The sequence below is a fragment of the Stomoxys calcitrans genome, chromosome 5, assembly GCF_963082655.1.
Source record: "Stomoxys calcitrans chromosome 5, idStoCalc2.1, whole genome shotgun sequence".
In the NCBI taxonomy this organism is placed as follows: domain Eukaryota; kingdom Metazoa; phylum Arthropoda; class Insecta; order Diptera; family Muscidae; genus Stomoxys; species Stomoxys calcitrans.
The window spans coordinates 38449093-38463552 of record NC_081556.1 but is presented as its reverse complement, the minus strand read 5'-3'; the positions used below and the strand labels follow the sequence as shown (position 1 = coordinate 38463552).

Below are 14460 nucleotides of genomic sequence, written 5' to 3'. Positions count from 1 at the left end.
CTGTATGTCGAAAGCACGCTAACTTTCAAAGGAGTAAAGCTAGCCGCTTGAAATTTTGCACAAACACTTTTTACTAGATAGGGTCGATGGGCTAAATCGGTCCATGTTTTGATATAGCTGCCATATAAACCGATCTTGGGTCTTGACTTTTTGAGCCTCTAGAGGGCGCATTTCTCGTCCGATTTGACTGAAATTTTGCACCTGGTGTTTTGTTATCACTTCCAATAACTGCGTTAAGTATGATTCAAATCAGTCCATGTTTTGATTTAGCTGCCCTATAAACCGATCTTGGGTCTTGACTTCTTGAGCCTCTAGAGGACGCAATTCTCATCCGATTTGGCTGAAATTTTGAACGTTGCAGTGTTTTGTTATCACTTCCAATAACTGCGTTAAGTATGATTCAATGTCATATAAACCGATTTTGGATCTTGACTTCTTGTTGAGCGAATAGAGCGATATATATATTTTTTGTTTTGAGAATACTTGATGCAGAATTTTTTTCGAATTTGTGAAATTCCAAATAACGAACCCTGTATTAAAAATCTTTTACATTAATCGGTTTTAAATTTTACCCCTTTACCCTACTTCAGAAAGTCTGAAGAAATATAGTCGGGATGTAATGATTTTACAAGCAAAATCAAAATGGCTCTGCTCTATATTATCAAAAGCAACAATATATATTAGGCATGACCCACCAATTGTAATAAATCCTTAATAAGATTTTAATTTGATGATGAGCTAATGAATAAATGACAATGATATAGTATCCAAAAGAACAAATAGAATAAGCAATTTTCCAAAACTGATTCGCTGCCAAGTATCCCATAGGTTACCAAAGACCACAATGTTATTAATAAAAATTTTTCGTTTCGCATTTGCATATTTTGATATTATCCAATTGCCAGCAAAAGTTTTTGAAAAAAAAATAAAAAAAAATTTTGTTTTTCAAAATTTTTATTATTGTTATATTTATATCAGTAGCCGCAAGAGAAATTCTAGCAAAAGTCTACCGCCCTCAAACTCAGAATTTAAGTGGGCAGTATGGCGGCGCTCAAGGCCTTGGGATCGAGGATGGTGAGGTCGTGATGTGTGGCGGACTGTTTGAAATCCCTGCATAGGCTCCGAGCCTACGATGTGACGTTGACATGGGTTCCTGGGCATGAGGGGATTCCAGGGAATGAGAGGGCGGACGAGTGCACCAGGGCGTCTACGCCGGGTGGACCGGTCATCGGTCTTGCCTAAGTGCCATTTGACGAGCCACTGAACACAGTAGAGGGAATGACCAGGGCGGCATCGGTGGCGAGGTGGGACACGGTGGATGGTTGCCGGACAGACAAGGCGCTATGGCCGGTCATTGACTGGAGAAGGACGAGGGAATTGCTGGCGTTCGATAAGAGATCGATGAGTACATTGATAGGGGTCATAACCGGACACTGTGCCATAGGCCGTAGCGAAGGTCGGTTCTTCACCTCCTGCTCGGGTTTTATCCACTCCCCCTGTCTTTTGTCGTTTTATTCGTGTATAATCTCTAGTACAAGGTCTCACATTTTTTTCACATTTCCTGGCCTCCGAGTGAACTCACCTTTGATGGGCGACCCATTCAACCTAACCAAACCTATATTTATATCTAAAATATCAAACAAGGGTCATTAGACAAAAACCTATTTGAATAGAGTAGCCCATAGTGACACCAGTTATAAAAAAAAACTTTCGGCTAAAAATGTTCGTGTACTTTATTTGACAGCAGAAAATAGCGAGAGCTAACATATAAATGTTTTATGAAAAGCAGTTGTTTATTCAAATAAATAACGAATGCTTGACAAAATTACACTCCCATTTTAAAGACACTTTGGAACTTTGGAGACATTCACATGCCAAAGCTAAGAACTAAACCAACCATCCAAGGTAATGGTGATTAAAAGTGGATTAACAGTTCACAGTAAAAATATCTTGAATATGTTAATTCAATAGCACCACTTTTGCATGAAAATTACATGAATTTTCAATATCAGTACCTGGCGCCTAATTCTCGCATCCGATATCGAGCGAGTTTTTGTTCGAAGATTAATTCCGTTCCGTAAATTCAATTTAGATCATGGCTTACGATCGTAATTTGTCAAAATGTTATCTATTTCGCGGAAGAAAAAATCGATACGCGGAGCATATTTTGCCACCTCAAAGATGAACAAAGCAAATGGTGGTTGTTAAAAAAGGTACTACAACTTAAAAAAAAAATAAATAAATCGTTTTAAACAATATGGAATTGTTTTTTAACGATATGTTAATGTTTTCACACTGTAGATAGTTGTTTTATGTGAAAGAGGACAAAAATATGATGATTACGTCGCCTCTAGCACAACCAACGGTGCTTGCTTCATGTTGGTTTTTTCAGGCAGGCACAGGGAGAACAACGACCCAAAATACAATTGGATAAAGTTAGAACCTTTTCCTCGAAAAAGTATCCTGCTGCCTTAAATTTAGTAGTTAAATGATTCAACTTTTGATTTAGTCATGCTTGTAGATAATTTGATCATTTGCTTTGCCGAAAATGGCTTAAGCACAAAGTTAATTTTTGTCCAATTTAAGGGACAAAAAATGTGAATATATTTTAATTATTATTTTATTTTATGAAATATATACTTCGAAAGCGAAAATCGACAGCAGTCGTAGTCGAAGGCGAATGTCACATGTCGTGTATTCTGTAACAGTTTGATAAAAAAAAAATATTGTGGTAAATAAAAAAAAAAAGAAAAATAGGCTCCCTACCGTTTCAACAAACAGGCCCAATGTAGTTTAGAATTCAATTAAATTATATATCGATCGTTTTCGTTAAATTTCACAGTCGAATTCGACTTACGTGATACCAAAAATGTGAACCATTATACCATTTTGTAAATATTTCGACTACGCCATCACCAACAGGAATAAGGGGACTTTATCTGTTATCGCTTGCTATCGATAACTAACTAGTGCAATAATCTTGAATTGCACTATATAGTACTAAAATAAATCACCGCAATTAACAATTACCATTTTAATCAATCCCATGGCAGCCGGTTCTACATACCGGATTGACCCGATGAATCCCTTCATCGGCAAGGGCTGCCGCCTCAGTGTACTATGCACTGCTACAACAACCATTTTAATGGAGCCTTTCCACTTTTAGTTTTTGCCAAGTGACGCCACCATTTATTTGCAATTTTGTACACAAAATGTCCAATTCTCCTTTGCATAGGCTCTAACCAAGGGGTTTTGCCTCATAGTTCTATTTCTTCCAAAGTTTGTGTGCTCTCAACAGAAGGACGGTCATAAACAATGCGAATTTGCTCCTAAACATTCCATTGTGGAATAGCAGGTACTTTTCATATTAATAGCCTGTTTGTCGATGTCGAACGATTGCTCTTCGTTCGTCTGGGCTTTTTCCGATCTATATTTGTCTATATAAACGGTTCCTAGTATATTCGTCTATATAGACGGTTCTTAGTATTTTCGATGTTTATACATTGAAATTCTTCACTTTTTGTTCGAATTCCAGTTTAAACAAACTCTTGAGCGATGCGAAAAATTCGTTTCGAGGTAGACAAACAGACTATAAGCTGAGTATTCTGTTCAGCTTTTCAGGCGAAATGCTGTCAAACTTCATATAAAAAAAAAACGTTGGCTAAAAATAGGCGGAAGAGTGATACTCTGCTTATAGTGAGGAAAATGGCAAAAAACTATTAAAGTGGCAACACTTGAAACTATTGCCGGAATCATTTCTGTTTGTTTTATTGGTTTAGGGTGGTTCGTTTTTCTCTATTATTATTTGAGAAAAAGTATATAAGTAGAGAAGACAATAAGTGCAGATAAAGAAACGTGTTTTGGTATGGAAACAAAAACATTTGATTGCTGTCAAATTTCGCTCGCGAAACTATTAAAAATGTCAGCGGCTTTTCCGAAAGCAGAATAGAATACCAGCCCTTGGAATTTTCCGATTAAAGCCTAGTACTGAGTTCGGTTTTTCGTCCGAACAACTATTAAAAAAATATATAAAATAGAGAAAACAATAAGTGCAGATAAAGAAACGTGTTTTGGTATGGAAACAAAAACATTTAATAGCTGTTAAATTTCGCTCGCGAAACAATTAAAAATTTCAACGGCTACTCCGAAAGCAGAATAGAACACCAGCTCTTAGTCAGTGCTTTCCGATTAAAGCCCAGTACTGAGTTCGGATTTTCGCCCGAACAGCTATTAAAACGTATTATGAAAAAAGAGGTGATGAATAAACTCCGCACACATTCCGTAATACAATAGTACTGCGACATGTGTAAAGTTGGTCTATGCGACGTGTCGCTGCGTCACTATAAATTTCGCTTCAAATAATTGAAAATACAATTTAATGCTAACGAACTGGGTCACAAGCGAACTGGGTTTCATGCGAATAAACTTAGAACTAGGCTTAAAGTAATAGCTCATTGATAAGGTGCCGCAGAGCGACATCATTTAGAAGTTTTACATTGCGAAATACCTCACAAATGTCTCAGCATCGTAAGCTTGCCAATCAGCCAAAAAATTTTTTTCTTAATTTTTGTCAGTTCTTGCCATTGAGGATATCAATTTTCTTTTTGTTAAATATCATTTTTTTATTTATTTTTTATATTTTTTCGGCATTATCAATCGGCATATTTTGCAGTTCTTTTAATTTTCTACATGTAAAGCAAACTTCTTTTAGTGAATCGTGTTTAATCCCCTTATTTCGATTGGCGATGGAGTAATCGAATTTCGAAATATTTACAAAATCGTATTATAGTTGTCGAAGACGAAAATTAGTTTACATTTTCGATCGATATATAAGTTAATTGCATTCTAAAATACATCACGCCTGTTTGTCGAAACAGCATAGAATCTACTTTTATATTGTTTGTGTATTTACAATAATTTTCTATCATCAGTTACAGAATATCACGAAATGTGAAATTCGACTACGACAGCTGTCGATTTTCGCCTTCGAAAAAAAAAGTGGTGAATATTTTTCCTAGTTGTAGCGTTTTTTCGGCACGTTTTGACATTCTTTATATTAATGGCGCCTTTCCACTTTTGGTTTTTTGCAAGCGACGAAAACTTGAATCCTGGAATATAACCATCACTGAATTTTGTTTCTGTTTTTCTCACCTGTGTTCGAACCCAGGTGTTCAACATTATAGGCGAACAAGCTAAAAACCAACTAAGCTGACTATAGGATCATTATGGACCAATTGAAGCTACCAGATTCCTGGAACTTCATCTGTAGTAGAATTCTGTAAAACGATAACAGAAAAATTTAAGAATTTGGTATTCTGCATCAACTTATAACGATAATCGAAATCGTTAAAAGCAGCTGTTTTGGCTAACGAATAGAAAGACGGAAAATAATTTTTAAAAAAAATTATTTACAATGGCTTTAAAGTATTTTTCTCTTGCCTTTTTTTACATTTCGGATTCGTGTGGACATTTAATTAATAATAGCACGTTTACATTAAATTTTTTATGATCTGAATTTAATTCAATCCAAAAACAAATCCTGCCCGTTTACACTGCGTTTTTGAGGATTTAAGTGACACATGAATGGGCATATTGCACACATCCATACACAATTCTTGAAAACAGCTGCATATTTTGGTACTTATTTGAGATTTAAAAAAAAATTCTGCAAAAAAGGGATTTATTGTTTTATCGTATGGGAAAACCTGCAAAAGAACAAAAGGCACTTAAATCTCGAAAAGGCTATAAATCCGAATTTTGTGGTCAATATGAAGAAAACTCCACAAAATTTTTATACCAATAAATTGAGTAATTGAGGACATTTTATTTACATTTTTAATGTTTCTAAATATAATTTGGGCGATTAGAAAAATATGTTTTTCGTTTAATTGGGTGGAGTGGCCATAGTTAATAAAACAATAACGATTTCTAATAGTATAATTGTTGGTGAAACGATTTTTATTTTGTCGACAAATTTAACTAAAGAATTTTCGTTAAGAGTTACAGAATAGATTTACTGGAGACTGTAGAATAATAGTAGAATGAATCAATCTGTATATTTACAGCGAATGTGGCTACTATAACGTGCTTACTTCTACGCCAAGATGATGCCAATGACTTTATTATCACCGTCATAATATTCGCAGACGATATATCCGTCCGTCTGTCAAAAAAAGTAATAGGCAAAGTTCAAAGATGGCACTCGTATATACCTATCACCCGATAAGAATTCAAGTGCTTAGAAAAAGTTGTATTTTTGCCTCGATTTCGCTGAACAACCGTTACGAGTTTAGATAAAGAAATCTCCGGATTAAGGTATTGAGCCTTTAAATGTGCATTTCCTCTTAGCTTTCATTGTAGCTGTAACTTCCATTTGATCCCTCGACATCCGAGAATGGACCAGATATGATAATATTGGTATGTAGCTGCTATATAGCTCAATCTCTCGATTCTCACATACGTGAGAAATATAGTCTAGATCCGACCTTATTTTTATATAGCTGTTTAAAGATCGATGTTGCGAACTAACTTCTTGAATTCATAAAAGACAAATTATGATTATATCAGATGATATTGATTGAAACTGCAAGCAAGAGGTCAAAGTACCTTGATTCATAAAAAATGGTCCAATATTTTTATACATTCATTAAAAGCCATCATTGAGAGAATTTGACTTTTTTAGCAAATATTCACAGAAACGCCAGGTAACGGAACGATTTTGAATTATCCCTCACGTATCTCTCAGTAATTTACTTGGTATTTATATTTTTGAAAAAACCTAATAAAATTGAGGCAACCGTCTTCCAAGGAAAAAATCCTATTTTTGTGAAATCCTATAAAAACGGCAACACTGATTGTGGTTAACAGTTTTTATGCTTTTTAAGCAGAGTTTACATGGCACATCATCATGAGCTTTTGCCTAAAACGGTACATCGATTTTTTCTTTTCTTTGATTTTATTTAATTTTTCATACTTTACTTCTTATTTGTCACAGAACGTGTTTTTCAATATCCGTCAATTAATGATTACACATTTCTTTGTAAAAGATGACATTCATCGAAAAAAATCAAATGATTTTGATTTGTCAGCCATGACTGATGGTTATGTGTACATGTGAAGAATACACCTTTGTTTTCACCAATTAGTATTGGTCATTAGATGTGCCATGTAAACTCAGCATAATGCAGTCATGGCTGAAAAATCAAAATCATTTGATTTTTTCAATGAGTGACGTCTATCGATTACCGTTTACAAAGAAATGTGTAATCATTAATTCACAGATATTGAAAAGCACGTTCTGTTACAAATAAGGTTATTAAATGAAAAGTAAAGTATAAAAAAATAAATAAAATCAAATAAAAGAAAAAAAAATCAAATAAAAGAAAAAATAGGTTACCGTTTTTGGCAAAAGCCGTAATCAACACATACACACTCGACATTTTCAGACATTTCATCAAATATATTTTGTTGTCGGTAAGCTGAGTTTTATCTATACAAAAATTAATAATCTGACATTTTAATGTTGGTGCCTGAACAATGATTTAAAATTTTCTCGTTGATTGTAGTTTTTTTAACGATTTCTTGCTGCATTATCCTGATGATAATACAATAACCAGATACTGAAACCAATATGATAAACGTTTTTGTGTTTATTAAAGTTTCCTTAGTCTCTGTTCTTATTTGGCATTTCGATTACCTAACTAAACACATCCTTTATATGTCTCACATACTTGGTTATCGATAAGTTTAGCTTTATCCATACAACAACGATCATTCTATGATTAAGAGACAAAGGCTGCTGAAAATGGTAATAGTATTTTCTCATTGTTTACGATCTACATTTTTTTTACTATTGTTGCAACATTTTGAAAACTTATGGATTTCTTTCCTAGTTTTTCGAAAGAATTTAAAGCTTTCCATGTTATAATACATGAGGTAAAAGGCTAGACACTATACAGATAATTTTAAAAGTACCCAATAATGTTTCCAAAACCTGACATCTAGAGGGGAAATATTTAAAATACAGATAGATTATCAATATACACTGTTGCCCTATTGCTATCTATGTCGCATTGTATAACTTAGTTTACTTTCTTTTTTTTGGTTTATTTATTTGTTTTAAGTTTTTTCGTTAATGACACATCTTTAGCTGGTGTGCTGTTTATGGTGGGGGGTAGAGAGAACAGAACATACTATACGATACGATTATAAAATACGCCATATGCTCTAATCAAAAGCTTAGACCTAACAGTAGTTGTAGTAGTATTAATAACACGCTTCGTTGGCTCGCTTGCTTTTTTTTTTTGTTTTTGCTAACTCTATATATATGTATGTTTGTAATATGTATTGGTATGCATGTATGTAGCTGAGACTAGTAATTGTTGGAAAAAAGAGAGACGGACAAAACTAGTAAATGATGTATAATGTTTACTTTTTTTGTTTTAGATTTTTTTCTTTTCTTCTGTATGGAGTAGAAATATTTGCTTGAGTTTCTTCTTCTGCATTGCATCTTCGAATTAAGCAACAAAATTTTGTCTTTGTCTTTGTTTGGTGTTTTTTTTTTTATTATTTTCTGTTTTATTGGGTGCTTCATCAAAACGCATGTGACCATTTTATTTATAAATATAACACTAAACTATAATATATGTATTTATATATAAATGTATATATTTGTTTTTTCTTAAAAATGAAACTAAAAATGATAGGGAAGGGGGGAGAAAAAACCTAAATAATACGACAAATATTTACAAAAAGTGAAAAAGAAAAACAAAACAAAACATTTTTTTCTTAAAGAAAAGTGCATTATTAGTTTGAAATTGCGGGCTGGCGAGGACGTTATATTAGGCAAGGCAGGCACCAGCAAGAAAAGAAGCAAAACAGCCGGCCAAAAGTAACAAAAACAAACATTTATATTAGTAGCAATGATATTGAGAAAGTTAACTTAATTAGGTCCCTTCTTCCACACACAGGAAATCTGGCGGCTTGAGTTTTTATTTTTCTCGTACAAAAAGAAAACAAAATTCAAAAAATAGCGGCCATGAACACAATTACTTACAAAACAAAATGCCTTAAAAATTAATTGATTGCCTTATACATTATCTGTTACAAAATTACAACAATACGAAGTAAAAGTACATTATTATTTTTTTCTTTTTCAAATAGCTGCTTTTTATCTATTTTAGAAGAACATCATTCATTTATTTTTGTTTATTCCATTCTATAGTTTTAAGAGGGTATTACGATTCGTATGGATTCGATAGTGCCGCTTTCTCTCACTCACACTGTGTCTTTCCTTTCTTTCTTAAAATCCCTCTATATTGAAAGTCTTGTTTTTCTATAAACTTCTCACCAGCTCTCTAATGATGCTTTAAAGTGTGTGTCATCATATTTTCTTTCAATTTTGATATATATTTGCCCTTTTGGACTTGAAATAGACTTTGATAATCTTGAATGCCTTGGGGCTGGCTCTTATGCTGAAAAGTTGTTTGCGGGAGCCCTTTAACGAGCCTTTCATTTCGACATCATTTACATTGCCTAGTAGAGAAGTGGTAGGGGCGTGGCTTGTCGGCTTTGAGCTTACATTTTTTTCTTTTTTAAATTACAAAATACTTAATAACTTAGGAATATTTAATAATAAGCAATTATAATAAATCTATTTATTTGTTGATTTTTGAGTTTATTCATTGAGTCATTGCATTTAGTTTTGTTAAATTCTCTTCTCTCTCTCTCTCATTCTCATCACTCTGTTTCTGGTTAATCGATAGTAACCGTTATGTTTTTATCGATATGCTCTTGGCGGTCTTTTGGCGTTATAATACGATCTTTTCTCGTGTTTCTTTTAAGAATTTGTCTTATTGTGGGTTTGAATATGAAAAAAGAGCCACACATATGCACTATCCCCATTTTTTTTTTTTGTTTTTAGCATTTTAAGGGCTTTTGGTTCTTTTTCAGTATCTTTCATTTGGAAGAGAATCCACGGTCTCTCACACAGAGCAAGAATTAGAGGTGTGTATTTTGATAAGTCATAGCTTGTCTAATGTTTGAGTTTTTGAAATCTAAATTAGAAATATGGGGTGCTTGTTATAAATCCATTGAGTAGTAAGTAGTAGAGAAGAGTAATAAGTAGTTTTATTACAAAAAAATGGTTAGTTTTTTGTTTTTTTTTTTTTTTTTTTTGATTTTGTTAATTGGAAAAAGTTTGAAACATTTGAAAAATAAGCAAACTAGTGAGGGATTAATAGAGAGTGAACATGATCTAGTAGTTTAATGTTAGCAAAAGAGGGGGGAAGAACATAACATAGAATGTGGTGTCATATATAAATATAATACATAGAGAAAATAGATATATGTATGTATGTAATACTTATGAGAAAATATACTTGAGGTTTCAATTATCAAAATATGGAATGCTCGTTTTTAATTAGTCTCAAGAAACATAAGAACAAAAAACAAAACTCTTAACAACAGCTGCTGGTATATGAAACTCGCCAAAAATCAAAAAATATATAAACAAAACAATACGTGACAATAACAACAAAAGGCTTTATATTAAACAAATATTTATATTCAGATTTTTTTTTGTATAAATTATTGTTTCTTGTGTTCTTAGTTGTATGAAAGTTAATACGATTTTATTTAGCTGCTGGGTCTTTTTTTTAATACTTTAGTTTTAAATTTCGTTTAGTTTAAGGATAAGGGAAATGGCTTTTTGTGTCGTTTAAGTTATTTTTTTTATTTTGTTTCTTAGATCTTCATCATCAACTAAACTCTTAAAAATTACTTTGTTGGGTAAACACAAAACAAATACATATAACATATTTTATAAACGTATGTATATGTAATGTTGTCTCTATGTTTAATTATTTTAATTTTTTTTTTTGCTCTAATATATTTTTTTGCCAAACTTGTTTACGTTTCAAACATAAAATGAATTGCAAGAAAACTTAAAAAACAATTATATAAATTTAAATAAACGTTGTTTTAAACTTACCGCTTACTAAACCTCGAGGAGAGCTTTGAAAAGAAACTCATGCGACCGGGATGAGGTGATTCTCCAGGCACACCACCTGTGGCCGAATACTCCAAGGCCGTGTTGTTTCTTGGCCTTGTTTGTCCTATATAGAAGCGCAAGCGTGGAAAAGAAAACAGATAAAATATTTTTGTTATTCTTAGTAAGGACTGGGTAATAACAAATTAAAAAAAAATATTACATTAGGGTCTGAATTGTATAAAACACTCATAACCTTATTAGTCTTCAAGGAAATTCTTGTAAATTTACCGGCTCTTCCCTCTCAAAGATAATTTCCCATTTATTTGCATTGATTTAGAATATAAATTCATTTGCTTTCCCAAAAATTTTTATAATTATTTATATAAATATTCACATTTTTGAGTACTGACGACTAATAATAAACACATTTCTTTTCTTTTTCAGGCTACTTTTTGGATATATTTGCATTTAAAGTTAAATTAAAGAAACATAAACATTAAAGAATTGCCAAACATTACAATAAAACTAAAATTTTATAAATTTATGGAAACATTAACCCATTAACGACGAATGGGTAGACAAATAGAGCTGTCTTAGACAAATTCTAGCTCAAGTAAGGGATTGGTTAAAGGTGGGCAAATGAAATGAATTCAAAAATAGTTTTGGCGTAATATAAGGTCGAAAAAGCCGACAAATTCAAACAAATTTCCTCAAAATTCTTATGAGGAATTCCAAACTTGGTTTGATGGTTTCTATATTAAAAATTACATTTAGGCCACAAGTCAAATTTTTTGACAGCAATTTTGTATAAAAACAGCTTTCCGATAAAAATTTGCAGAAGAGTAAGAACAACGTTTATTCTCTTTTGCTATTTGGGTAGAAAAATAACCGAATGGGTAGAAAAATAACCAAGATTAGAGCTGCTTTAGAAAAATTCTAGCTCGAGTAAGAAATTGGTTAAAAGTAGGCAAATGAAACGAAATAAAAAATTTTTTAACCCGTCATATAAGGTCATGAAGTCAGAAATTCGGCTATAAATTTAAAAATTCAAACAAAAATTTCCTCAAAATTCTTATGTGGAATTCCGCACTTGATTTGATGGTTTCTGCATTAAAATTTACATTTAGGCCACAAGTCTAATTTTTTGATAGCAAATTTCTGTTAAAACAGTTTTCCGATAAAATTTGCAGGAGATTAAGAACAACCTTTATTCTCTTTTGCTATTTATTTGAATTAAACAGTCTGTCTTCATAAAACAGCTGTTCGATGCTGCAATCTTCTGCTGGGAACAAACCTGCAATAGAAATTTGCAAGCTCCCAATTACCAAACTCTCAAAACTTTGGTCGCTCTCACGCACAATCCAGCTTTCTCTGCTGGTAAAAAAAGTATGTGAACGACTTCCAATAAAAATTTGCAAACAAGGGGACAAGGGAATAGCGGCGTCAATGGGTTAACATATTTTCCAATGGTGTTCGCTTTTTCTCAAAAAAAGCATTGGATAAGAAAGTGTGAAGTATTGTAGTTTCAAAAAACTACATGTATACATACATATATTTTGGATTTTGAATATGTACAATTTGAGAATGAATTTAAATTTCGATCTGTTACTTTTTACATAGATTACCATATCCGATCAACTCGCATCGAAAGCATTCAAATATTTGTGGATGGTTTTTCCTTCAAATTTGATCATGAACATTTCAATAACGAACAGGGGCAAACTTCTCATATATTATTGAGTGCTGTCCGATTCAGTTTTAGTTAAATGATAGGGGCCTCCTTTTTATAGACGAATCCGAACGCTCAGCATGAAAATGGTTGATTAAATGTCACAAAACTTGTGGCACTTAAGGTAAATGTTTTTTGTCGAGCTAATATTTTTTTGATTAAGAATAGATAAGCTACAATAAAAAAACAACAAATTTACAAAGTCATTCCGTTTGCAACACCTCGAAATAATAATCTGAGTCCCTATAAAGTGTATATATCCTTCATCGTCTTGATATTCTGAGCCAGGTCTTTAAGTTTGTTGGGCGATATCATGATAGAGGTCCAACGAATAAAGCTAACCAAAAAGAAACTAGAATGAATCCCGCAAGTTCCAGTCTAGAAATCATAATTGGTTTTTTTTGTTTGTTTTAGTTTTGGTATAAGCTACTTTGATCCTGGTACTTTATAGTTTAGGTTAGTTGCCACAAAGTGGCCAACGGCTACCTTTTTGTATGACAATAATTTTTATTGTTCAAATCAATACAAGTAACACAAATTCCACAAATTGCGTTTTGGATCATTCTTGTACTTCAGCGCATCCACACTGACGTATTTTGTTGTCACTTAAATAGTCAAAAATATTTTTACGGCGGTTTTGCCAAAGTATAGCCCACACCGCCTTTGGTATCTAACTTTGTTTTAAGGATAACACAGTGACCAAAGACAAAGCTCCCGTAAGTGGGCACAGCTTACAGATAAATTAGTTTCAAAGTACATTCTGGTTAGCATACGTGTCTTCAAAGCGGTTGTGATGCACAGTCAAGCCATACGTGGGATTTTGATGTGTTATTGAATGGCAGACAAATTTATGAATTGCCGTCGAACAGAACATGGCATTAAGGAACAGGGGGCAAACTTCTTACATACCAAACAAGTGCTGTCCGATTCAAGCTTAATGACAAAGCACCTCCTTTATAGCCGAGTCCGAATAGTGTACCCAAGCGCGCCACTTCATTGGGGAGAAGTTTTTACATAGCCAAGTGCCTCACAAATATCGCCAGCATAAGGAGAGGTTAATCACCTCTAAAAAAAATGTTCGGGCGGAATGGTGACCTTTCTGTTTTTCCGGCCTCTATCATACGGGAACAACATGCCAAATATATTTTCTAAAGAAAGCATCCAGTCTACCGGACACAACTTGTAATATAAACTACGAAGTTCTCTTGGCCTGGCGGTTTAAATAACTCGAAATTCTTGAAATCGAACGACAGACAAAATTTCCTCGCCAATCCCTGACCAATCTACCAATCTAGTTTTGTGTATGTGTACATTGTGTTAGGTTTTCGTCCATTCCCAGCGAATTAAATGTCTGATGGCAAATACATGTGATTTCCCTCCGATATTTCGTTTTGAATTCGTGTCAACCACTCCATATAAATTTCTTTAAGAACTCGGACAAACTTCGAATGAATTTGCCGACTTTCGTACTGACTTCTGACCGAATTCTGATCGTTTGGTTTACTGGGTTGTGAAAGTATAGTACCATAGGAGAAAGATGCCTTCTAGTTTCTACCATCTTTCGTTTGAACCATTCAGATCGCTTCATAAAGCCAAACAACTTGCGAACAACTCACATCCGCTAAATCAGACAAGTTCTTAAAGAAATGAGAAACTAAAGTGTAGACGCCTTCCCAGCTCCACCATAAACCGTTACTGGCTATAGGTAACTTGTACCCAAAAGTAGTTCTTAGGTTAAGTT

At 33.3% G+C, this 14460-nt stretch overlaps 1 protein-coding gene across 15 annotated transcripts in view; it reads right to left on the bottom strand.

Annotated features, from left to right (window-relative positions):
- The window catches only part of LOC106082394 (serine/threonine-protein kinase MARK2), a 110647-nt gene that overhangs the window by 31257 nt on the left and 64930 nt on the right, over positions 1 to 14460 (bottom strand). For 12 of the 15 annotated variants that reach the window (XM_013244871.2, XM_059368610.1, XM_059368612.1 and 9 more), the window contains one exon: positions 10991 to 11114. In XM_013244871.2, the coding sequence (XP_013100325.1) occupies positions 10991 to 11114 (124 nt within the window). Of the gene's footprint in view, positions 1 to 8865; positions 10056 to 10990; positions 11115 to 14460 lie in introns of those variants that run through there. The other 3 variants (XM_013244870.2, XM_013244873.2, XM_013244876.2) reach the window with 2 other exon arrangements.